Source organism: Oncorhynchus gorbuscha, linkage group LG03, assembly GCF_021184085.1.
Source record: "Oncorhynchus gorbuscha isolate QuinsamMale2020 ecotype Even-year linkage group LG03, OgorEven_v1.0, whole genome shotgun sequence".
NCBI lineage: Eukaryota > Metazoa > Chordata > Actinopteri > Salmoniformes > Salmonidae > Oncorhynchus > Oncorhynchus gorbuscha.
This window is the reverse complement of record NC_060175.1, coordinates 11589291-11616054: the sequence shown is the minus strand read 5'-3', so window position 1 is coordinate 11616054 and position 26764 is coordinate 11589291. Positions and strand designations below refer to the sequence as shown.

The 26764-nt window shown below is 45.5% G+C and overlaps 1 protein-coding gene across 3 annotated transcripts in view; it reads left to right on the top strand.

Moving 5' to 3' along the window:
• LOC124025817 (acid-sensing ion channel 1) overlaps positions 1–26764 on the top strand; it is a 393661-nt gene that overhangs the window by 300119 nt on the left and 66778 nt on the right. For 2 of the 3 annotated variants that reach the window (XM_046339148.1, XM_046339144.1), the window contains one exon: positions 26224–26374. In XM_046339148.1, coding sequence (XP_046195104.1) covers positions 26224–26374 — 151 coding nt within the window. Of the gene's footprint in view, positions 1–4889; positions 5901–26223; positions 26375–26764 lie in introns of those variants that run through there. The other variant, XM_046339147.1, reaches the window with a different exon arrangement.

Genomic DNA, 26764 nt, shown 5'->3' with positions numbered 1-26764 from the left:
TACAAATCCTGTAAATACCACGTTTTCATTTTTTACATTTCAATGTAGACACACTCCTACAGTCCAGATGATTAATCACATGTCATTTTGAAGTGGATTAAAGAAAAAAAACACGGAATGTCTTTAAATGGACTTTGATATGCTGTAGCAAACAGGGAAGAGAGATTGACTTGAGTGAATGGAGTATATATGCACACACATACAGGTCTGACATGCCTGATGACTTTGTAAGGGTCACAGACTCTGAACACACACACACACACACGCAGTCAGAAATACTTGACAAAGCTAGTTGAAGCCCGACTGACATCCACCCTGAGTCTAAACACTTCACAATGGATACCCATTCAAGCATGAAACAACTCCCTCACCGTCACCAGCCAATGTCCCAGAGCACAAATGTCAGGTGAATGTCTCTGTAATGGCCAGACCTGGATTCAAATACTATTCAACACGTTTGAATGTTTGCTTTAGCCTGCCTGGAGTGACCAGTGAATGGGGTTTACACTTTTGCAACTATTCATTTGATTCCATTAAGCCAGACAAGGTTAATCAAGCCCAGCTAAAGTATTTGAAATGATTTAAAATACTATTTGAACCCAGGTCTGGTGACGGGCATTTCAGACTGTGCAGACCAGTTCTCAGATCACATAAACCGTTAGTGACACCATAGAAAGAAGAAGGTACTCTAAACCTTATTAAAAAGGAAAACCCACTTTGGTGATGTTTTATAAGAAAATATCAAAGGATTTTAAAGATTTTTTAAAAGTACATTTAAAAAATAAAAGCAACTACTATCATCAAACCACATTCTTATCAGAAAGATCAGATGGGTGTAACAACAACAAAACATATGATAATAATAATTAAATCAGTCGCACTTGATACCCAAACACTTTCACCTAACACTTGTCTACCTGTTAATCCCAGGGGAGTGTTCTCTCCTCTGTGTGTGTTATACACGGCACGTCAAATCAAATCAAATATATTTATATAGCCCTTCGTACATCAGCTGATATCTCAAGGTGCTGTACAGAAACCCAGCCTAAAACACCAAACAGCAAGCAATGCAGGTGTAGAAGCACGGTGGCTAGGAAAAACTCCCTAGAGAGGCCAAAAGCTCGGAAGAAACCTAGAGAGGAACCAGCCTATGTCATCAAGAAACATTTGGATACGAGTATTGTGGTATAGCCCACTTATACATTTAGAAAAAGGAACAACACCTACATTGGGCTGTACTAATGGTATGCATGTTGTGTTGAGGTCAGGGGTAGTGTTGTGTTGAGGTCAGGGGTAGTGTTGTGTTGAGGTCAGTGTTGTGTTGAGGTCAGGGGTAGTGTTGTGTTGAGGTCAGTGGTAGTGTTGTGTTGAGGTCAGTGGTAGTGTTGTGTTGAGGTCAGGGGTAGTGTTGTGTTGAGGTCAGGGGTAGTGTTGTGTTGAGGTCAGGGGTGGTGTTGTGTTGAGGTCAGTGGTAGTGTTGTGTTGAGGTCAGTGGTAGTGTTGTGTTGAGGTCAGGGGTAGTGTTGTGTTGAGGTCAGGGGTAGTGTTGTGTTGAGGTCAGGGGTAGTGTTGTGTTGAGGTCAGTGTTGTGTTGAGGTCAGGGGTAGTGTTGTGTTGAGGTCAGGGGTAGTGTTGTGTTGAGGTCAGGGGTAGTGTTGTGTTGAGATCAGTGGTAGTGTTGTGTTGAGGTCAGGGGTAGTGTTGTGTTGAGGTCAGGGGTGGTGTTGTGTTGAGGTCAGGGGTAGTGTTGTGTTGAGGTCAGTGGTAGTGTTGTGTTGAGGTCAGTGTTGTGTTGAGGTCAGGGGTAGTGTTGTGTTGAGGTCAGGGGTAGTGTTGTGTTGAGGTCAGGGGTAGTGTTGTGTTGAGGTCAGTGGTAGTGTTGTGTTGAGGTCAGGGGTAGTGTTGTGTTGAGGTCAGGGGTGGTGTTGTGTTGAGGTCAGTGGTAGTGTTGTGTTGAGGTCAGGGGTGGTGTTGTGTTGAGGTCAGTGGTAGTGTTGTGTTGAGGTCAGGGGTGGTGTTGTGTTGAGGTCAGGGGTAGTGTTGTGTTGAGGTCAGGGGTAGTGTTGTGTTGAGGTCAGTGTTGTGTTGAGGTCAGGGGTAGTGTTGTGTTGAGGTCAGAGGTAGTGTTGTGTTGAGGTCAGTGGTAGTGTTGTGTTGAGGTCAGTGGTAGTGTTGTGTTGAGGTCAGTGTTGTGTTGAGGTCAGGGGTAGTGTTGTGTTGAGGTCAGTGGTAGTGTTGTGTTGAGGTCAGTGTTGTGTTGAGGTCAGGGGTAGTGTTGTATTGAGGTCAGTGGTAGTGTTGTGTTGAGGTCATGGGTAGTGTTGTGTTGAGGTCAGGGGTGGTGTTGTGTTGAGGTCAGGGGTAGTGTTGTGTTGAGGTCAGGGGTAGTGTTGTGTTGAGGTCAGGGGTAGTGTTGTGTTGAGGTCAGGGGTAGTGTTGTGTTGAGGTCAGGGGTAGTGTTGTGTTGAGGTCAGGGGTAGTGTTATGTTGAGGTCAGGGGTAGTGTTGTGTTGAGGTCAGGGGTAGTGTTGTGTTGAGATCAGGGGTAGTGTTGTGTTGAGGTCAGGGGTAGTGTTGTGTTGAGGTCAGGGGTAGTGTTGTGTTGAGGTCAGGGGTAGTGTTGTGTTGAGGTCAGGGGTAGTGTTGTGTTGAGGTCAGTGGTAGTGTTGTGTTGAGGTCAGTGGTAGTGTTGTGTTGAGGTCAGGGGTAGTGTTGTGTTGAGGTCAGGGGTAGTGTTGTGTTGAGGTCAGGGGTAGTGTTGTGTTGAGGTCAGGGGTAGTGTTGTGTTGAGGTCAGGGGTAGTGTTGTGTTGAGGTCAGGGGTAGTGTTGTGTTGAGGTCAGTGTAGTGTTGTGTTAAGGTCAGTGGTAGTGTTGTGTTGAGGTCAGGGGTGGTGTTGTGTTGAGGTCAGGGGTAGTGGTGTGTTGAGGTCAGGGGTGGTGTTGTGTTGAGGTCAGGGGTAGTGTTGTGTTGAGGTCAGGGGTAGTGTTGTGTTGAGGTCAGGGGTAGTGTTGTGTTGAGGTCAGGGGTAGTGTTGTGTTGAGATCAGTGGTAGTGTTGTGTTGAGGTCAGGGGTAGTGTTGTGTTGAGGTCAGGGGTAGTGTTGTGTTGAGGTTCAGGGGTAGTGTTGTGTTGAGGTCAGGGGTAGTGTTGTGTTGAGGTCAGGGGTAGTGTTGTGTTGAGGTCAGTGTAGTGTTGTGTTGAGGTCAGGGGTAGTGTTGTGTTGAGGTCAGGGGTAGTGTTGTGTTGAGGTCAGGGGTAGTGTTGTGTTGAGGTCAGGGGTAGTGTTGTGTTGAGGTCAGGGGTAGTGTTGTGTTGAGGTCAGTGGTAGTGTTGTGTTGAGGTCAGGGGTAGTGTTGTGTTGAGGTCAGGGGTAGTGTTGTGTTTGTTAGTGTTAATGTACGTCAGTGGAGGCTGCTGAGGGGAGAACGGCTCATAATAATGTTTTGGAACGGAGCAGATGGAATGGCATCAAAGACCTGGAGACCATGTGTTTAATGTACATGATACCATTCCACTGACTCCGCTCCAGTTATTACCACGAGCCTGTCCTCCCCAATTCAGGTGTCACCAACCTCCTGTGGTGTACATTAATTCACTGTGATGGAATTAAAGATTTCTGCCAATGACCTCTTAGCAACAGACAAAGCATTGGGAACAGTACAATGTATGTGTTGTGGGAAAAGCCTGTGAATAAGAACTGGATAAAGTTGTTGTCTTTGAATATGAACCAAATAAAATGTTTCAACAAGTCCAAGGATTTAATGAGGAAGGTGTCTATAGAGTGAGTTCACTAATTGGAATGAGAAATGATTATGGTATGTAACTAAAACCTACCAGGAGAAGGAGAAGGAACGGAGCTTTTGGAAATGAAAAATGTATTGATGTAGAGTTAAAGGAAGATGATGGAGGGATGAATGATGGCCTGGATGAATGGGGGATGAAAGGATGGAGAAGGAATGGTGGGATGGAGAGATGATGGAGATGGAGAGATGAAGGAGGGATGGAGAGATGGAGAGATGAAGGAGGGATGGTGGGATAGAGAGATGAAGGGGGGATAGAGAGATGGAGAGATGAAGGAGGGATGGTGGGATGGAGAGATGAAGGGGGGATAGAGAGATGAAGGAGGCATGGAGAGATGGAGAGATGAACGAGGGATGGTGGGATGGAGAGATGAAGGGGGGATAGAGAGATGAAGGAGGGATGGAGAGATGGAGAGATGAAGGGGGATGGAGAGATGAAGGAGGGATAGAGGGATGAAGGAGGGATGGAGAGATGAAGGAGAGATGGAGAAGGGATGGAGAGATGGAGAAGGGATGGAGAGATGAAGGAGAGATAGAGAGATGAAGGAGGGATGGAGAGATGAAGGGGGGATGGAGAGATGGAGAGATGAAGGAGGGATGGTGGGATGGAGAGATGAAGGGGGGATAGAGAGATGAAGGAGGGATGGAGAAGGAATGGTGGGATAATAATAATAATAATAATATAATAATAATAATAATAATAATAATAATAATAATGGATAAGGGATGAAGGATGGGATGAAGGAGGAATAGGGGGTAGAGGGATGGGGGATTTTATTTTTATTTATTTCACCTTTATTTAACCAGGTAGGCCAGTTGAGAACAAGTTCTCATTTACAACTGCGACCTGGCCAAGATAAAGCAAAGCTGTGCAACAAAAACAACAACACAGAGTTACACATAAACAAACGTACAGTCAATAACACAATAGAACATTCTGGAGGGATGAAGAAGGAATAAGGGATGAAGCAGGGATGGGGATGTGTGTCCTTTGCGTGCAGTGCGATGTTGTCATATGATGACCCGTTTGTTTCTCTGAATTGGAATGGGTTGTTCAAACCGCACGTGACATACACTTTATTCGGTCCTCCAACTGCACCGGAGACGCGACATTTAATAATCTTGAACAACTTGGCTACCTTATACCTGGGCTACCCCGGGAATAGGGAGCGTTCTCTCTTCCTATATGGTGACAGAAGACGAGCAGTGAGCACCTCTCACAGCCTCACAGGCACAGCCTCCTACTGGCAGACTTTCAATAGAAAGAGCTCAGCGCTTGAGCTCAGGAGAGGATAGCGCGCGTTCTAACCAGCACAACGATTTCCCTGGATGACTCTCACAACAATAAGTAATTGACAGACAGACAGATCTATCTGGATTGGGGCTTTGACTCCATGTCAATGCGGGACCGGGACTGATGCCAGCCCCTCAGCGGTGGTCGGGTCGGTCTTAATCCTTACACTCCCTAGCCTATCTCTCCAAAATGTGTCAGTGCGATTCGGTACCGAAAACCAGCAGAACGCCGGGCTCTGTCGCGGAAGCCGGGAAGCTGTTCCTGAAACACACCACTTTCCACGGCCTGAGACATGTATTTCTGAGCGGCTCCTACCCCCGAAGGCTCGCCTGGCTGTTGGCTTTCCTCACAGCTCTCGCGCTCCTCTTCACCTGGTCCTCAAACCGGGTCCGGTACCTGCTTTCCTCTCCGGTGCACACCAAGGCGCATATGGTGTACGCCAAACGTCTTGTTTTCCCCGCTGTGACCATCTGTAACCAGAACCTCCTCTTACCACGTCGCATGAAGAAACCGGACATATTCAGCGCGGGAAGGTGGTTAGGACTTCTAGGGAGGAACTGGCAAGTGTCCCCCAGCGCCAGGGACGCGCTCACACCCGGGACAGACCATGACATCAGCAGCAGCAACGAGCCGCCCTGGTCTCCGCTCTCTCGGATCCTGGACTTCAACCACTTTTTGCCGCCTCCCCTGGAGTCTCAGCCGTCCATGCAGCAGCTCCTGGACCGCCTCGGCCACCAGATGGAGGAGATGCTGCTTTACTGCCGCTTCCAGGGAGAGCTATGCGGGCCTCGCAACTTCAGCACCGTGAGTCTATGGACAGCAACACGAAGTTAGGTTTACAGCATGCAATGACTGTAGATATTGTTGATAAGCTTCTGCAACATGTTGTAGCCTATTGGTATTTAGGAGATAGTAATAATGTTGTTTGGACTAATTATGTCATCATGCCTATTGTTATGTTTTGAAGTGCTCTGGGTTTGGAATTGATTTGGAGTTGTAATTACCAAGCCAACAAGAGTGGATTTCTATTCCTACTTTAGCCCGTGCTATTTAACAGACCAGTATTCTACCTCGTGTTTTGTCTATATAGTCAGTGGGTATACTGTCATACAATCTATTATGAAGATTTCACGTATAGAAAACTAGCCAGTTGTGTAGCTGACAGACAGACAGACAGACAGACAGACAGACAGACAGACAGACAGACAGACAGACAGACAGACAGACAGACAGACAGACAGACAGACAGACAGACAGACAGACAGACAGACAGACAGACAGACAGACAGACAGACAGACAGACAGACAGACAGACAGACAGACAGACTGGCAGTTCAGTATGAGATACCTGTAATTGGTTCTATCTACGATCTATCCTAATATGTTCTGTTGCACTGTGCTGTATATGAAGGGTCTCACACACACACACACACGCACACACACACACACACACACACACACACACACACACACACACACACACACACACACACACACACACACACACACACACACACACACACACACACACACACACACACACACACACACACACACACACACATTACAGGTCAACAAAGTGATATCCAGAGCGTATATTAAGTTGATGTTTTTCATTCAGATTGCCTCATTTAAATAATAATTTCCACATCTACAGGTATTAATTCTTCATTAGAGCCAGTTTGCTACAGCAGGAAAATAATCCTGCAGCAACAGGGCATGTTAATAATTATGTGGATTATATTTAATGGGCACTTATTTATTTTATTATTTTTTTATACCCTTTTTAAAAATCTTGTCTCATCGCTTAAACTCCCCAACGGGCTCGGGAGAGGCAAAAGTGGAGTCATGCGTCCCCCTGAAAACATGACCCGCCTAATCATACTCCTTAAAAGCTCTTAAGGATCTGCACCTTGTTTTCAATTTTCTCCTAAAATGACATACCCAAATCTAACTGCCTGTAACTCAGGCCTTGAAGCAAGGATATGCAAAGTCTTGGTACCATTTGAAAGGAAACACTTTGAAGGAATGTAGGAGAATAGATCTGGTAAAAGATAATACAACGAAAAAAAACAACTGTCCTTTTGTATTGCTTTGTACCATCATGTTTGAAATGCAAGAGAAAGGCCATAATGTATTATTCCAGTGCAGCTGCAATTTAGATTTTGGCCACTAGATGGAAACAGTGTGCGTGTAAAGTTTTAGACTGATCCAATCAACCATTGCATTCCTGTTCATAATGTTGTATTAAGACTGCCCAAATGCGCCTAATTTGTTTAATAATAACTTTTCATTTTCAAAACTGTGCACTCTCCTCAAACAATATCATGGCATTCTTTCACTGTAATAGCTACTGTAAATTAGACAGTGGTTAGATTAACAAGAATTTAACATTTCTGCCAATATCAGATATGTCTACGTCACGGGAAATTTTCTTGTTACGTACAACTTCATGCTAATAGCATTAGCCTACGTTAGCTCAACCGTCCCGTGGAAGGGACTCCGATCCCGAAGAAGTTTTAACACCCGCCAGTTTAACCTGGAAGCCAGCCGCACCAATGTACCAAAGGAAACACAGTTCAACTGGCGACAGAGGTCATCCCACAGGCCCACCAGAAGGAGTCGCTAGAGCGCAATGAGCCAAGTAAAGGCCCACCGGGCCAAACCCTCCCTTAACCCGGACGATGCTGGGCCAATTGTGCACTGTCCTATGGGACTCCCGGCCACTGCTGGTTATGGCACAGCCTGCAATGAACACTTGTCTGTAGTAACGCCTATAGCACTTTTGTAGGGGTTTATACGTTTGGTGTAAGGAAAATTGTCCGAAATTTCGATGTGGAAATTACAATCTTCGGAAGCCTTTTTAAACCTCAAACACACTACAAGTTTTAAATGTCCTGCATTGCAGCAAAGTTCTCCAGTAACTGAGCATCTGAGCACGAAGATGATCTGGGATCAGCCTACCTTTGTGGCTCTGCTGATCTGAGTACAACAGATCTGGGATCAGCCTACCTTTGTGGCTCTGCTGATCTGAGTACAACAGATCTGGGATCAGCCTACCCTTGTGGCTCTGCTGATCTGAGTACAACAGATCTGGGATCAGCCTACCCTTTGACTCTTAGATCAGCAGAGCCACAATGAAGAGAAAATAGTCCTCGCTCCCGGCTCTCTCTGGCTGACAAGTCAACTTTAGCGAACAGCTTGACAGAGCTGTTTCCTTTGGTTGGAGCACATTGGGCTCGCCATACACTTTGGAACTCGTTGAAGTATTAATTAGATAGAGACAGAGAGAGACAGAGAGAAACCCACTAATTATCAAAATCCAGAAAAGAGACGTTAAATTCTACAACCACCTAAAAGGATGTGATTCCCAAACCGTCCATAACAAAGCCATCATCTACAGAGAGATAAACCTGGAGAAGAGTCCCCTAAGCAAGCTGGTCCTGGGGCTCTGTTCACAAACACAAACACACCCCACAGAGCCCCAGGACAGCAGCACAATTAGACCCAACCAAATCATGAGAAAACAAAAAGAGACTTGACACATTGGAAAGAATTCACACAAAAAAACAGAGGATACTAGAATGCTATTTGGCCCTAAACATGACTGATCCAAACTTAAGGAAAGCTTAGACTATGTACAGACTCAGTGGTCATAGCCTTGCTATTGAGAAAGGCTGCCATAGGCAGACATGGCTCTCAAGAGAAGACAGGCTATGACAGGCTAAATGTATGACCATATTAGAGACACATATTTCCCTCAGATTACACAGATCAACAAAGAATTCGAAAACAAAACTAATTTTGCTAAACTCCCATATCTACTGGGTGAAATTCCACAGTGTGCCATCAGAGCAGCAAGATTTGTGATCTGTTACCACAAGAAAAGGGCAACCAGTGAAGAACAAACACCATTGTAAATACAACCCATATTTATGTTTATTTATTTTCCCTTTTGTATTTTAACCATTTGCACATCATTACAACACTATATATATATATCATTTGAAATGTCTTTATTATTTTGGAACTTGTGTGAATGTAATGTTTACTGTTAAATTTGATTGTTTATTTCACTTTTGTTTATTTTCTACTTTATTTTCTACAACATATTGTCTCCCATGTCAATAAAGCCACTTGAATTGAATTGAGAGAGAGAGAATGTGTCAAATGGTGTGTCTATATAAGGCATTCTGCACAAGGCTGTGTTCGCTGTCTCTGGTAAGAATACAAATATTCACATTGTCTAGTATGATTCACGTTAATCTTGAAATAAGTTTGGTATCTCTTTTCACTGTAGTCTAGTTGAACATAAAACATGGTAGTCTTGTTGAACATAAAACATGGTAGTCTTTTTGAACATAAAACATGGTAGTCTAGTTGAACATAAAACATGGTAGTCTAGTTGAACATAAAACATGGTAGTCTTGTTGAACATAAAACATGGTAGTCTAGTTGAACATAAAACATGGTAGTCTAGTTGAACATAAAACATGGTAGTCTAGTTGAACATAAAACATGGTAGTCTAGTTGAACATAAAACATGGTAGTCATAAAACATGGTAGTCTAGTTGAACATAAAACATGGTAGTCTAGTTCAACATAAAACATGGTAGTCTTGTTGAACATAAAACATGGTAGTCTAGTTGAACATAAAACATGGTAGTCTAGTTGAACATAAAACATGGTAGTCTAGTTGAACATTGAACATAAAACATGGTAGTCTAGTTGAACATAAAACATGGTAGTCTAGTTGAACATAAAACATGGTAGTCTAGTTGAACATAAAACATGGTAGTCTAGTTGAACATAAAACATGGTAGTCTAGTTGAACATAAAACATGGTAGTCTAGTTGAACATAAAACATGGTAGTCTAGTTGAACATAAAACATGAAACATAAAACATGGTAGTCTAGTTGTAGTTGAACATAAAACATGGTAGTCTTTGAACATAAAACATGGTAGTCTAGTTGAACATAAAACATGGTAGTCTAGTTGAACATAAAACATGGTAGTCTAGTTGAACATAAAACATGGTAGTCTAGTTGAACATAAAACATGGTAGTCTTGTTGAACATAAAACATGGTAGTCTAGTTGAACACATATAAACATAAAACATGGTAGTCTAGTTGAACATAAAACATGGTAGTCTAGTTGAACATAAAACATGTAGTCTAGTTGAACATAAAACATGGTAGTCTAGTTGAACATAAAACATGGTAGTCTAGTTGAACATAAAACATGGTAGTCTAGTTGAACATAAAACATGGTAGTCTAGTTGAACATAAAACATGGTAGTCTAGTTGAACATAAAACATGGTAGTCTAGTGGTAGTCTAGTTGAACATAAAACATGGTAGTCTTTGAACATAAAACATGAACATAAAACATGGTAGGCTAGTTGCACATATAACATGGTAGTCTAGTTGAACATAAAACATGGTAGTCTAGTGGTAGTCTAGTTGAACATAAAACATGGTAGTCTAGTTGAACATAAAACATGGTAGTCTAGTTGAACATAAAACATGGTAGTCTAGTTGAACATAAAACATGGTAGTCTAGTTGAACATAAAACATGGTAGTCTAGTTGAACATAAAACATGGTAGTCTAGTTGAACATAAAACATGGTAGTCTAGTTGAACATAAAACATGGTAGTCTTGTTGAACATAAAACATGGTAGTCTAGTTGAACATAAAACATGGTAGTCTAGTTGAACATAAAACATGGTAGTCTAGTTGAACATAAAACATGGTAGTCTAGTTGAACATAAAACATGGTAGTCTAGTTGAACATAAAACATGGTAGTCTAGTTGAACATAAAACATGGTAGTCTAGTTGAACATAAAACATGGTAGTCTAGTTGAACATAAAACATGGTAGTCTAGTTGAACATAAAACATGGTAGTCTAGTTGAACATAAAACATGGTAGTCTTGTTGAACATAAAACATGGTAGTCTAGTTGAACATAAAACATGGTAGTCTAGTTGAACATAAAACATGGTAGTCTAGTTGAACATAAAACATGGTAGTCTAGTTGAACATAAAACATGGTAGTCTAGTTGAACATAAAACATGGTAGTCTAGTTGTTGAACATAAAACATGGTAGTCTAGTTGAACATAAAACATGGTAGTCTAGTTGAACATAAAACATGGTAGTCTAGTTGAACATAAAACATGGTAGTCTAGTTGAACATAAAACATGGTAGTCTAGTTGAACATAAAACATGGTAGTCTAGTTGAACATAAAACATGGTAGGCTAGTTGCACATATAACATTGAATATAATACCCGTAGAATAGAAAATGGCAAGGAAGGATATAATATGGCAGGTCAATTTTAGTGTTACAAAGTATTGTTATGTAGAGTTAACAGCATTTCGATGGTTTTATACGGTATGTCCCCCAGAACGTCTGGAAAGCAACAGGTTTGTTGTAGCCTGTGTGAAAGAAATACATTTTCAAATAGTCATTGTCGTCGGTGTATCTGTTCTGGAGAACCCAAACCACTTGATGTACTTTACTGAAAGACATGATGATGCTCTCTCTGTGTCTCTCTGTGTCTCTCAGTGTCTCTCTCTAGGGGGTCTCTCTCTGTGTCTGTTGAACATAAAACATGGTAGTCTAGTTGAACATAAAACATCTTGTTGAACATAAAACATGGTAGTCTAGTTGAACATAAACATGAAGTTGAACATAAAAACATGAACATGTAGGCTAACATAAAACAGGGTGAACCATGGTAGTCTAGCTGATATAGGCTATACCCGTATAATAATTCGAATAGAAAATGGCTCTCTCTCTGTGTCTCTCTGTGTCTCTCTCTCTGTGTGTCTATCTCTCTGTGTCTCTCTCTCTGTGTCTCTCTCTGTGTGTCTCTCTCAGTGTCTCTCTCTCTCTGTGTCTCTCTCAGTGTCTCTCTCTGTGTCTCTCTCTCTGTGTCTCTCTCTCAGTGTCTCTCTCTCAGTGTCTCTCTCTGTGTCTCTCTCTCAGTGTCTCTCTCTGTGTCTCTCTCTCTGTGTCTCTCTCTCTGTCTCTCTCTCAGGGGTCTCTCTCTGTGTCTCTCTCTCCGTGTCTCTCTCTGTGTCTTTCAGTGTCTCTCTCTCAGTGTCTCTCTTTCAGTCTCTCTCTCTCTTTCTCTCTCTCTCTCTCTCTATGTCTCTCTCTCAGTGTCTCTCTCTGTGTCTCTCTCTCTGTCTCTCTCTCAGGGGTCTCTCTCTGTGTCTCTCTCTCCGTGTCTCTCTCTGTGTCTTTCAGTGTCTCTCTCTCAGTGTCTCTCTTTCAGTCTCTCTCTCTCTCTCTCTCTCTCTCTTCTCTCTCTCTCTCTCTCTCTATGTCTCTCTCTCAGTGTCTCTCTCTGTGTCTCTCTCTCTGTCTCTCTCTCAGTGTCTCTCTGCGTCTCTCTCAGTGTCTCTCTCAGTGTCTCTCTCTCAGGGGTCTCTCTCTCTGTGTCTCTCTCTCTCCGTGTCTCTCTCTGTGTCTTTCAGTGTCTCTCTCTCAGTGTCTCTCCCTCAGTGTCTCTCTCTCAGTGTCTCTCTTCGTGTCTCTCTCCATGTCTCTCTTCGTGTCTCTCTTCGTGTCTCTCTCTGTGGCTCTCTCTGTGTCTCTCAGTGTCTCTCTCTCTCTCTCTCTCTCTCTCTCTCTCTCTCTCTGTGTCTCTCTCTCTGTGTCTCTCTCTCTGTGTCGCTCTCTCCGTGTCAATTCAATTCAAGGGGCTTTATTGGTGTGGGAAACATGTGTTAACATTGCCAAAGCAAGTGAGGTAGGTAATATACAAAAGTGAAATAAACAATAAAAATGAACAGTAAACATGACACATGCAGAAGTTTCAAAACAATAAAGACATTAGAAATGTCATATTATATATATATATATATACCATGTTGTAACAATGTACAAATGGTTAAAGTACACAAGGGAAAATAAATAAGCATAAATATGGGTTGTATTTACAATGGTGTTTGTTCTTCACTGGTTGCCCTTTTCTTGTGACAACAGGTCACAAATCATGCTGCTCTGATGGCACACTGTGGTATTTCACCCAGTAGATATTGGAGGTTATCAAAATTGGATTTGTGTCTCTCTCTCCGTGTCTCTCTCTGTGTCTCTCAGTGTCTCTCTCTCTCTGTGTCTCTCTCTCAGTGTCTCTCTCTGTGTCTCTGTGTCTCTCTCTCAGTGTCTCTCTCTGTGTCTCTCTCTCTGTGTATCTCAGTGTCTCTCTCTCTCTGTGTCTCTCTCAGTGTCTCTCTCAGTGTCTCTCTCTGTGTTTCTCTCTCAGTGTCTCTCTCTGTGTCTCTCAGTGTCTCTCTCTCTGTGTCTCTCTCTGTGTCTCTGTGTCTCTTTCTCAGTGTTGCTCTCTTTGTGTCTCTCTCTCAGTGTCTCTCTCTGTGTCTCTGTGTCTCTCTCTCAGTGTCTCTCTCTGTGTCTCTCTCTCTGTGTCTCTCTCTGTGTCTCTCTCTCAGTATGTCTCTCTCTCTCAGTCCCAAACTGCACACTATTCCCAGCCTACGTAGTTCACCATTTTTGACCAGAGCCCAGGCATTATATAGAGAATAGCAGAGATGTGGAATCGAGTCACGTGACATGGACTCGAGTACTACTCAAGTCACAAATTGTTCTACTTGAGACTTGACTTGAAAAAAAGAAAAAACACTTGCTACTTGACTTCGACTTGAGCTTCTATGACTTGTGACTCAACTTGGTATTGAGCTGTATGACTTGTGACTCAACTTGGTCTTGAGCTGTATGACTTGTGACTCAACTTGGTCTTGAGCTGTATGACTTGTGACTCAACTTGGTCTTGAGCTGTATGACTTGTGACTCAACTTGGTCTTGAGCTGTATGACTTGTGACTCAACTTGGTATTGAGCTGTATGACTTGTGACTCAACTTGGTCTTGAGCTGTATGACTTGTGACTCAACTTGGTCTTGAGCTGTATGACTTGTGACTCAACTTGGTCTTGAGCTGTATGACTTGTGACTCAACTTGGTCTTGAGCTTCTATGACTTGTGACTCAACTTGGTCTTGAGCTGTATGACTTGTGACTCAACTTGGTCTTGAGCTTCTATGACTTGTGACTCAACTTGGTCTTGAGCTGTATGACTTGTGACTCAACTTGGTCTTGAGCTGTATGACTTGTGACTCAACTTGGTCTTGAGCTGTATGACTTGTGACTCAACTTGGTCTTGAGCTGTATGACTTGTGACTCAACTTGGTCTTGAGCTGTATGACTTGTGACTCAACTTGGTCTTGAGCTGTATGACTTGTGACTCAACTTGGTCTTGAGCTGTATGACTTGTGACTCAACTTGGTCTTGAGCTGTATGACTTGTGACTCAACTTGGTCTTGAGCTGTATGACTTGTGACTCAACTTGGTCTTGAGCTTCTATGACTTGTGACTCAACTTGGTCTTGAGCTGTATGACTTGTGACTCAACTTGGTCTTGAGATGTATGACTTGTGACTCAACTTGGTCTTGAGCTGTATGACTTGTGACTCAACTTGGTCTTGAGATGTATGACTTGTGACTCAACTTGGTCTTGAGCTGTATGACTTGTGACTCAACTTGGTCTTGAGCTGTATGACTTGTGACTCAACTTGGTCTTGAGCTGTATGACTTGTGACTCAACTTGGTCTTGAGCTGTATGACTTGTCACTCAACTTGGTCTTGAGCTGTATGACTTGTGACTCAACTTGGTCTTGAGCTGTATGACTTGTGACTCAACTTGGTCTTGAGCTGTATGACTCGAGAGACTGGGTTTGTCATCTCGTGCACAATTTAGGCCCGATCTGTCCTTTATTTTTTCAAAGAGGTGCTGGTTCTGTGCTTTCTGTTATGTGTCTTGGCCAATCAGATTCATGGAAGTTACAAGTTGCGCCAGCCGTTAACAAGCACCTCGCCTCGCCACTCCACTCTCTTCCGGCTGGCTAGACTACCTTGACTAGATTGACTGTGTTGCTTTCTACTTACAGTTGCATAGGCCTACACGATGCAGACCTGCATAAAGCAAGCTCATCCCAGTGAGTTCTATTATCCAATTGCAATGGTTGTTTCTGTGTCTATGTAAAGGAAAACCCCTGTTAGTCTAGGTTTAATGTAATTCATATGAACAAGTAGAAGGTTGCTGCAGTTTGAGACAGTTTTCATTCTCCCTAGGGCTATGCATTCTTCCAGAAGTTCTTTAAAACCATGTGACCTGTTTAGAGCATATCTTTATACCTAGGTGGCAGGTAGCCTAGTGGTTAAGAGTGTTGTGCCAGTAACCGAAAAGAGACTGGTTTGAATCTCTGAGCTGACTAGGTGAACAATCTGTGAGTGTGTCCTTGAGCAAGGCACTTCACCCAAATTACTCTGGATAAGGGTGTCTGCAAAAAAAAATTATCTGGTCTCATTACCCGTATAAAACCCTTTTTACAACTAATGAATCCCGGTCAGACCCTTTAGGGTCCTGATTTATACCTGCTTAGGTTATCAGATTAGGAAAAGCTCAGGGCCTCAGGGAAAACAATTTTCCTCATCACTCTGGGACCTGTTGTGCCACCTCTGGATCAGGGCATCATTGGTCCCAGAAATCGAAGTTCAAAGACTATGTGGTAGTTCAAAGACTATGTGGTAGTTCAAAGACTATGTGGTAGTTCAAAGACTATGTGGTAGTTCAACGACTATGTGGTAGTTCAAAGACTATGTGGTAGTTCAAAGACTATGTGGTAGTTCAAAGACTATGTGGTAGTTCAAAGACAGACTATGTGGTAGTTCAAAGACTATGTGGTAGTGTGGGGGGGGGTGATGTCGTTTGTAAAACATGTGGATCCAAAATGACTGATGCATTGCAATTGCAATTACATTTATATAAAACACTTAATCATTGACTTGAGGACTCAAAACCCCAAATTAGGGACTTGTGATGTGAGTCGACCTGAGCTGTGGAACATGAGACTTTACTTGAGACTCTGTTAGGACTTGAGACTCTAAGGTTAGGACTTGAGACTCTAAGGTTAGGACTTGAGACTCTAAGGTTAGGACTTGAGACTCTAAGGTTAGGACTTGAGACTCTGTTAGGACTTGAGACTCTAAGGTTAGGACTTGAGACTCTAAGGTTAGGACTTGAGACTCTAAGGTTAGGACTTGAGACTCTAAGGTTAGGACTTGAGACTCTAGGACTTGAGACTTAGGACTTGAGACTCTAAGGTTAGGACTTGAGACTTAAGGTTAGGACTTGAGACTCTGTTAGGACTTGAGACTCTAAGGTTAGGACTTGAGACTCTAAGGTTAGGACTTGAGACTCTGTTAGGACTTGAGACTCTAAGGTTAGGACTTGAGACTCTAAGGTTAGGACTTGAGACTCTAAGGTTAGGACTTGAGACTCTAAGGTTAGGACTTGAGACTCTAAGGTTAGGACTTGAGACTCTAAGGTTAGGACTTGAGACTCTGTTAGGACTTGAGACTCTGTTAGGAGACTCTGTTAGGACTTGAGACTCTAAGGTTAGGACTTGAGACTCTAAGGTTAGGACTTGAGACTCTAAGGTTAGGACTTGAGACTCTAAGGTTAGGACTTGAGACTTGCTTAGGACATGCAAAAGTGTGACTTGATCCCATCTCTGGTGACTAGTGTGCCATTTGGGACGTATCCGAGTACTTCAGTGAGCTTGGGTACAATGGAGGAGCCTAGAGAAGCATCCCAAATCACACCCTATATGATGCACTACGTTTGACCAGAGCCCTATGGGCCCTGGAGCCCTCAATAGGGAATAGGGTGTGATTTGAGTTTCAGACTACCCGTCTTTCAGTGAGCCATTAACGCTGCTGTCCCCAAGGTCGTCACAGCACCGCTTCAACTCACCATCTCTCTGTTACCACAGCAACTCTGTGTATGCTGTGCTTTTACACACACACATGGACACACACACGGACACACACACATCTGTGCGCACACACACTGTCTTATCATTCTTGTCTTGATGGGTGATGTATATCTACAAGCTGGAGAGTAAGTGGCGATGGGTGGGGACTTTCTAATGTATGAGCTCCTCCTTCACCCTCTCACTCTCTCTCTATCATTCCTTCACTCCTTCACTCTCTCATTCACCCTCTCACTCCTTCACTCTCTCTCATCCACACTCACTCCTTCATACTCTCTCTCTATCACTCCTTCACTCCTTCACTCTCTCTCCATCACTCTCTCTCCTTCACTCGCTCTCCTTCACTTTCACTCTTGCTCTCCTTCACTCGCTCTCCTTCATACTCTCTCTCTCACTCCACTCTCTGTCATTCACCCTCTCACTCCTTCACTCTCTCTCCTTCACTCTCTCTCCCTCACTCTCTCCTTCACTCTCTCTCATTCACCCTCTCACTCCATCACTTTCTCTCATTCACCATCTCACTCCTTCACTCCTTCACTCTTGCTCTCCTTCACTCACTCTCCTTCACACTCTCTCCTTCATACTCTCTTGCTCTCTCTCTCTCTCTCTCTTCTCTCTCTCTCTCTCTCTCTCTCTCTCTCTCATTCACCCTCTCACTCCATCACTTTCTCTCATTCACCATCTCACTCCTCTCTCTCCTTCACTCTCTCCTTCACTCTCACTCCTTCACTCTCTTTCACTCTCTCTCCTCATTCACCCTTCACTCTCTCCCATCACTTTCTCTCATTCACCATCTCTCTCCTTCACTCTCACTCCTTCACTCTCACTCCTTCACTCTCTCTCCTTCACTCTCTCTCCTTCACTCTCACTCCTTCACTCTCTCTCCTTCACTCTCACTCCTTCACTCGCTTACTTTTTCATTCTACCGCTCTGTCGTTCTCTCACTCTATTTCCTCTCTGGCTGATCTCTTAATTAAAACTGTCCTATATAATTGCAGCTCTTCCTGATTCCTGACCAACCTCAGACTATTCCACACAGGATATCTTTCTGTTCTATTTCAGCTGCAGACAGAGCATTAATGGCTGGTGAAAAGATGTCTGGTCTGGCAGATGAAAAGATACGCGTTTCATCTGTCTGGCTGGTTGGGCTATTCATTCAGTGGTGTGATGATGTTTTGGTTTTGAGATCCATTCAGTCGTGTCAATGATGCATGGAGGTAGAAAACACTGTCTCCGTAGTAGTTGAAGAATCAAACCTATCCATTAATGTTCCATTGGTAGACAGCAGCATCTCCCTATAGAGTACAGAGGCTAGCATGTACTAATAGCCATTCAATGGTGTGATTATAAAGGTTGAGGCGGAAAACACCGTCGCTATTGTAGTTAGAGACAACTAAAGGCACTGACCTTTTCATGTGGGTGGTGTGGTTTGTCTTTGTGTGTGCTTTGTACAACCACCCTTGGCCCGGGTTGAGTAGGTCAATGTTTTCTTCGGGCGCATGCATTCGAAATGGCACCCTACCACCTATATAATGCACTACTTTTAACCAGAGCCCTATGCGGGCCCTGTTGACAAGTAGTGCACTATATAGGGAGCAGGGTACAATTTGGAACATGTACACCCTTGTTCCCCTTCCTACTGATCCATAATGATAATCATGAATGTCATTATATTGCAGCTAGGAAACACTACAGACTGAAAGGAGTGTCAAATCCTTTGTTTTTAGTGATGATTCTCTGCTCTGGAGTCAGTCCTTACCACCAGGTCTGGAGTCAGTCCCTTCTCACCACCACGTCTGGAGTCAGTCCCTTCTCACCACCAGGTCTGGAGTCAGTCCCTTCTCACCACCAGGTCTGGAGTCAGTCCCTTCTCACCACCAGGTCTGGAGTCAGTCCCTTCTCACCACCAGGTCTGGAGTCAGTCCCTTCTCACCACCAGGTCTGGAGTCAGTCCCTTCTCACCACCCTTCTCACCACCAGGTCTGGAGTCAGTCCCTTCTCACCACCAGGTCTGGAGTCAGTCCTTACCACCAGGTCTGGAGTCAGTCCCTTCTCACCACCAGGTCTGGAGTCAGTCCTCACCACCAGGTCTGGAGTCAGTCCCTTCTCACCACCAGGTCTGGAGTCAGTCCTTACCACCAGGTCTGGAGTCAGTCCCTTCTCACCACCAGGTCTGGAGTCAGTCCCTTCTCACCACCAGGTCTGGAGTCCCTTCTCCAGTCTGGAGTCAGTCCCTTCTCACCACCAGGTCTGGAGTCAGTCCCTTATCACCAGGTCTGGAGTCAGTCCTCACCACCAGGTCTGGAGTCAGTTCTCACCACCAGGTCTGGAGTCAGTCCCTTATCACCAGGTCTGGAGTCAGTCCTCACCACCAGGTCTGGAGTCAGTCCTCACCACCAGGTCTGGAGTCAGTTCTCACCACCAGGTCTGGAGTCAGTCCCTTCTCACCACCAGGTCTGGAGTCAGTCCCTTCTCACCACCAGGTCTGGAGTCAGTCCCTTCTCACCACCAGGTCTGGAGTCAGTCCCTTCTCACCACCAGGTCTGGAGTCAGTCCTCACCACCAGGTCTGGAGTCAGTCCCTTCTCACCACCAGGTCTGGAGTCAGTCCCTTCTCACCACCAGGTCTGGAGTCAGTCCCTTATCACCAGGTCTGGAGTCAGTCCTCACCACCAGGTCTGGAGTCAGTCCTCACCACCAGGTCTGGAGTCAGTCCCTTCTCACCACCAGGTCTGGAGTCAGTCCCTTCATACCACCAGGTCTAGAGTCAGTCCCTTCTCACCACCAGGTCTAGAGTCAGTCCCTTCTCACCACCAGGTCTGGAGTCAGTCCCTTATCACCACCAGGTCTGGAGTCAGTCCTCACCACCAGTTCTGGAGTCAGTCCCTTCTCTTCACCAGGTCTGGAGTCAGTTCCTTCTCTTCACCAGGTCTGGAGTCAGTCCCTTCTCACCACCAGGTCTGGAGTCAGTTCCTTCTCTTCACCAGGTCTGGAGTCAGTCCTCATTACCAGGTCTGGAGTCAGTTCCTTCTCTTCACCAGGTCTGGAGTCAGTCCCTTATCACCAGGTTTGGAGTCAGTCCCTTCTCACCACCAGGTCTGGAGTCAGTCCCTTCTCACCACCAGGTCTGGAGTCAGTCCCTTCTCACCACCAGGTCTGGAGTCAGTCCTCACCACCAGGTCTGGAGTCAGTCCCTTCTCAACCCCAGGTCTGGAGTCAGTCCCTTCTCACCACCAGGTCTGGAGTCAGTCCCTTATCACCAGGTCTGGAGTCAGTCCCTTCTCACCACCAGGTCTGGAGTCAGTCCCTTCTCACCACCAGGTCTGGAGTCAGTCCCTTATCACCACCAGGTCTGGAGTCAGTCCCTTCTCACCACCAGGTCTGGAGTCAGTCCCTTCCCTTCACCAGGTCTGGAGTCAGTCCCTTCTCACCACCAGGTCTGGAGTCATCCTCATCACCACCAGGTCTGGAGTCAGTCGTCACTACCAGGTCTGGAGTCAGTCCTCACCACCAGGTCTGGAGTCAGTCCCCTCTCACCACCAGGTCTGGAGTCAGTTCCTTCTCTTCACCAGGTCTGGAGTCAGTCCTCACCACCAGGTCTGGAGTCAGTCCCTTCTCACCACCAGGTCTGGAGTCAGTTCAAAAATCAAATCAAATCAAATGTTATTTGTCACATACACATGGTTAGCAGATGTTAATGCGAGTGTAGCGAAATGCTTGTGCTTCTAGTTCCGACAATGCAGTGATAACCAACAAGTAATCTAACTAACAATTCCAAAACTACTGTCTTATACACAGTGTAAGGGGATAAGGAACATGTACATAAGGATATATGAATGAGTGATGGTACAGAGCAGCATACAGTAGATGGTATCGAGTACAGTATATACATATGAGATGAGTGTGTAGACAAAGTAAACAAAGTGGCATAGTTAAAGTGGCTAGTGATACATGTGTTACATAAGGATACAGTCGATGATGTAGAGTACAGTATATACATATGCATATGAGATGAATAATGTAGGGTAAGTAACATTATATAAGGTAGCATTGTTTAAAGTGGCTAGTGATATATTTACATCATTTCCCATCCATTCCCATTATTAAAATGGCTGGAGTTGGGTCAGTGTCAATGACAGTGTGTTGGCAGCAGCCACTCAGTGTTAGTGGTGGCTGTTTAACAGTCTGATGGCCTTGAGATAGAAGCTGTTTTTCAGTCTCTCGGTCCCAGCTTTGATGCACCTGTACTGACCTCGCCTTCTGGATGATAGCGGGGTGAACAGGCAGTGGTTCGGGTGGTTGATGTCCTTGATGATCTTTATGGCCTTCCTGTAACAACGGGTGGTGTAGGTGTCCTGGAGGGCAGGTAGTTTGCCCCCGGTGATGCGTTGTGCAGTCCTCACTACCCTCTGGAGAGCCTTACGGTTGAGGGCGGAGCAGTTGCCGTACCAGGCGGTGATACAGCCCGCCAGGATGCTCTCGATTGTGCATCTGTAGAAGTTTGTGAGTGCTTTTGGTGACAAGCCGAATTTCTTCAGCCTCCTGAGGTTGAATAGGCGCTGCTGCGCCTTCTTCACGACGCTGTCAGTGTGAGTGGACCAATTCAGTTTGTCTGTGATGTGTATGCCGAGGAACTTAAAACTAGCTACCCTCTCTTCACCAGGTCTGGAGTCAGTTCCTTCTCTTCACCAGGTCTGGAGTCAGTCCCTTCTCACCACCAGGTCTGGAGTCAGTCCCTTCATACCACCAGGTCTAGAGTCAGTCCCTTCTCACCATCAGGTCTGGAGTCAGTCCCTTATCACCACCAGGTCTGGAGTCAGTCCTCACCACCAGTTCTGGAGTCAGTCCCTTCTCTTCACCAGGTCTGGAGTCAGTTCCTTCTCTTCACCAGGTCTGGAGTCAGTCCCTTCTCACCACCAGGTCTGGAGTCAGTTCCTTCTCTTCACCAGGTCTGGAGTCAGTCCTCATTACCAGGTCTGGAGTCAGTTCCTTCTCTTCACCAGGTCTGGAGTCAGTTCCTTCTCTTCACCAGGTCTGGAATCAGTTCCTTCTCTTCACCAGGTCTGGAGTCAGTCCCTTCTCACCACCAGGTCTGGAGTCAGTCCTCACCACCAGGTCTGGAGTCAGTCCTCATCACCAGGTCTGGAGTCACACCTCACCACCAGGTCTAGAGTCAGTCCCTTCTCACCACCAGGTCTGGAGTCAGTCCTCACCACCAGGTCTAGAGTCAGTCCCTTCTCACCACCAGGTCTGGAGTCAGTCCCTTCTCACCACCAGGTCTGGAGTCAGTCCCTTCTCACAACCAGATCTGGAGTCAGTCCTCATCACCAGGTCTGGAGTCAGTCCTCACCACCAGGTCTGGAGTCAGTCCCTTCTCACCACCAGGTCTGGTGTCAGTCCCTTCTCACCACCAGGTCTGGAGTCAGTCCTCATCACCAGGTCTGGAGTCACACCTCACCACCAGGTCTAGAGTCAGTCCCTTCTCACCACCAGGTCTGGAGTCAGTCCTCACCACCAGGTCTAGAGTCAGTCCCTTCTCACCACCAGGTCTGGAGTCAGTCCTCATCACCAGGTCTGGAGTCACACCTCACCACCAGGTCTAGAGTCAGTCCCTTCTCACCACCAGGTCTGGAGTCAGTCCTCACAACCAGGTCTAGAGTCAGTCCCTTCTCACCACCAGGTCTGGAGTCAGTCCCTTCTCACCACCAGGTCTGGAGTCAGTCCCTTCTCACAACCAGATCTGGAGTCAGTCCTCATCACCAGGTCTGGAGTCAGTCCTCACCACCAGGTCTGGAGTCAGTCCCTTCTCACCACCAGGTCTGGAGTCAGTCCCCTCTCACCACCAGGTCTGGAGTCAGTCCTCATCACCAGGTCTGGAGTCACACCTCACCACCAGGTCTAGAGTCAGTCCCTTCTCACCACCAGGTCTGGAGTCAGTCCTCACCACCAGGTCTAGAGTCAGTCCCTTCTCACCACCAGGTCTGGAGTCAGTCCCTTCTCACCACCAGGTCTGGAGTCAGTCCCTTCTCACAACCAGATCTGGAGTCAGTCCTCATCACCAGGTCTGGAGTCAGTCCTCACCACCAGGTCTGGAGTCAGTCCCTTCTCACCACCAGGTCTGGAGTCAGTCCCTTCTCACCACCAGGTCTGGAGTCAGTCCCTTCTTACCACCAGGTCTGGAGTCAGTCCTCACCACCAGGTCCGGAGTCAGTCCTCATCACCAGGTCTGGAGTCAGTCCTCATCACCAGGTCTGGAGTCACACCTCACCACCAGGTCTAGAGTCAGTCCCTTCTCACCACCAGGTCTGGAGTCAGTCCTCACCACCAGGTCTAGAGTCAGTCCCTTCTCACCACCAGGTCTGGAGTCAGTCCTCACCACCAGGTCTGGAGTCAGTCCCTTCTCATCACCAGGTCTGGAGTCAGTCCCTTCTTACCACCAGGTCTGGAGTCAGTCCCTTCTTACCACCAGGTCTGGAGTCAGTCCTCACCACCAGGTCTGGAGTCAGTCCCTTCTTACCACCAGGTCTAGAGTCAGTCCCTTCTCACCACCAGGTCTGGAGTCAGTCCCTTCTCACCACCAGGTCTGGAGTCAGTCCTCACCACCAGGTCTGGAGTTAGTCCCTTCTCACCACCAGGTCTGGAGTCAGTCCCTTTTCTTCACCAGGCAACTGCTGCTGCAGTGAGTCCCTTCTCACTTTACTCTGCCAGCCAGCCCCAGTCACACTTCTGTCTTAAGGTCAAACCTCATATTACTATGGGTGACATATTGCAGGGGGCATTTCATTAAATGTTGATACGTGCGTCTCTTGAGAGATGTCAGTGCCAATATCTTAGGCCCGCTGTGCAAAGTATTTTTTTCTTTGTCACGTGACAGTTCCGATTTTCAGAAAGGCTGGAAGGCTACAGCAAAATCATTCATTTCTGCCACAAATACTTCCGTTGGAGGTTTGTCAAATAATCCGTTTTACTTCGCCCTTCATGTAATCAGTCCGTCCTTGAGTATCGTGTATCTTCTGGTCGTCATGTGTCCTTTATTCAAATACAGCTTTTTGAAATACAACAGGCCCTTGTTGTTGACTCCACCAAGAATCAATACATGCAAAACATGGATATTTATCTCAACCTTGTTATGCCACTATAAGATGCCGTACATAAGAGACAACATCCTTTACATACGACAGATAAATATTCTTCTACCATTAGCTACTTTGATGCTCTTTAGTGTAACGACATTCAGGGGAGGAAGGTGAGGACCAAGGTGCAGCGTGGTACATGTTCATCTTTTTATTATGAACTGAACACTGAATAAAACAACAACAACAACAACAACAACAACAACAACAACAACAACAACAACAACAACAACAACAACAACAACAACAACAACAACAACAACAACAACAACAACGGTTCTGTCTGGTGCAGACACAAAAACAGAATTCAACTACCCACAACCTAAGGTGGCAAAACAGGCTACCTAAGTATGATTCCCAATCAGAGACAACGATAGACAGCTGTCCCTGATTGAGAACCATACCCGGCCAAAACATAGAAATACAAAAACCTAGACATACAAACATAGAATGCCCACCCAAATCACACCCTGACCAAACACAAATAGAAACATACAAAGCAATCTATGGTCAGTGACACTTTCTGAGAGCCTTGGGATTTAGATTGATTTAACCCTTCTTTTACCAGGTAAGTTGACTGAGATCACATTGTCATTTACAACAATGACCTGGGGAATAGTTTCAGGGATGTGTCCCTAATGGCACCATGTTTCTTATATAGGGTGTGCGTTTGTACTCTGGCCCTCCAGAACACACTCACGGTACTATGTAGGAATAGGGTACAATTCGGGGCGATCACTTAATCAGGTTCCTTGACCGAGTTGGAGGAACATTCGATGTTGGAGCCTGAGCCTTCCTTTTCCATTTCACTGATGTCTTGAATGTGATTGCACCTCCATTCGTTCACTACCCGTCATGTCTGAGGCAGCCTCCCCACCAGGCTGTGTCGTTGCGCCACAGTTTGCTTGGCCAACTTGTAACATTGTCCCAGAATCAGCTTAGGACGCTACTACACAGGCAAAATCTTCTCATGAAACTTTGATTTCAATGTGTGTGCTCTTTTACAGGAACTAATAGGCGTTTATGATACCACATTTAGGATGAGTCTCTCTGTGTGTCGGGATCAAAGAGTTTGAACAATAATATTAGCAGAGATGCTGTTGCCACAGTTTGGTATAGTTCTCTACCCCTGTGTTGTTCTTGTTGTAGTTGTTGTTCTTGTAGTTGTTGTTCTTGTTCTTGTTGTTGTAGTTATTCTTGTTGTTGTTCTTGTTGTAGTTGTTGTAGTTATTCTTGTTGCTGTAGTTGTTCTTGTAGTTGTTGTTCTTGTTGTTGTAGTTGTTCTTGTTGTTGCTCTTGTAGTTGTTGTTGTTGTTATTCTTGTTGTTGTTTTTGTTGTTGTTGTGCTTGTTTTTGTTGTTTTGTTGTGTTGTTGTTGTTCTTGCTGTTCTCTGGTAGATAAAGTTTACTCTCTACACAGAAGCTGGTGTATTAGATCCCAAGGATTCAGTGGGCTGAACAGCCCAACATTTTATTGGGCAGATCCCAAATGGAATGCAGTGTATTCCTTAGTGCACTACTATAACCTACATTTTATATACAGTATAATAGTGATGGGGGAACAAAATTGACACAGTTACATACCGCAAAATTATTTTTGGATGATATTTTATAGATATTTGACTCCAACTAAAAAAATATAATTATTATTTTTTGCGACTGTAGGTAGCGTTAGCTAAAGCTATTCGGCTGTACCTGTACCTGTGTATTTTTCATCCTATAGCTTGTTCTCCATCTTCTTTTTAAATAGTGAGCCAACATGTTTTCATCACTTTTATTTCCATGACTGATCAAATGTCTCTCTCTTGTCTCTCTGCAGCAGACATACATTTTAGCAATATGTTTGGAACATCAAATTGCAATAAAATTCCAGTATCAAATCGCAATACATATAGAATCATGAGAATTGCAATGCATATCGTATGGGCACCTAAGTAACGTGATAATATTGTATCGTGAGGTCCCTGGCAATTTCCAGCCCTACTATATAGGGAATAGGGTACCATGTGTCTCTGGTCAAAAGGAGTACCCTTTATTGGGAATTGGTTGGCAATTTGAATCACAGACATTGCTTTGTTCTTCATTATATTGCTGCCACTCATTGACGGCCCTTTGTCTCCTTCTTTTTGTTTCAGATCTTCACCCGTTATGGGAAATGCTACACGTTCAACTCTGGTCAGGATAACCGGCCGCTGCTGGTGACCATGAAGGGAGGGATGGGTAACGGACTGGAGCTGATGCTGGATATACAACAGGATGAATACCTGCCAGTCTGGGGAGAAACAGGTAGGGAGGGAGCGAGGGAGGGGGAGGGGAGGGAGGGAGGGAGGGAGGGGGAGAGGGGGAGAGGGGGAGGGAGGGAGGGAGGGAGGGAGGGAGGGAGGGAGGGAGGGAGGGAGGGAGGGAGGGAGGGAGGGAGGGAGGGAGGGAGGGAGGGGGAGGGAGGGAGGGAGGGAGGGAGGGGGGACGGGGGAAAGAGGGAAACAGGTAGGGGGAGGGAGGGAGGGGGGAGGGAAACAGGTAGGGAGGGAGGGAGGGAGGGAGGGAGGGAGGGAGGGAGGGAGGGAGGGAGGGAGGGAGGGAGGGAGGGAGGGAGGGAGGGAGGGAGGGAGGGAGGGAGGGAGGGGGGGGGAAAGAGGGAAACAGGTAGGGAGGTAGGGAGGGAGGGAGGGAGGG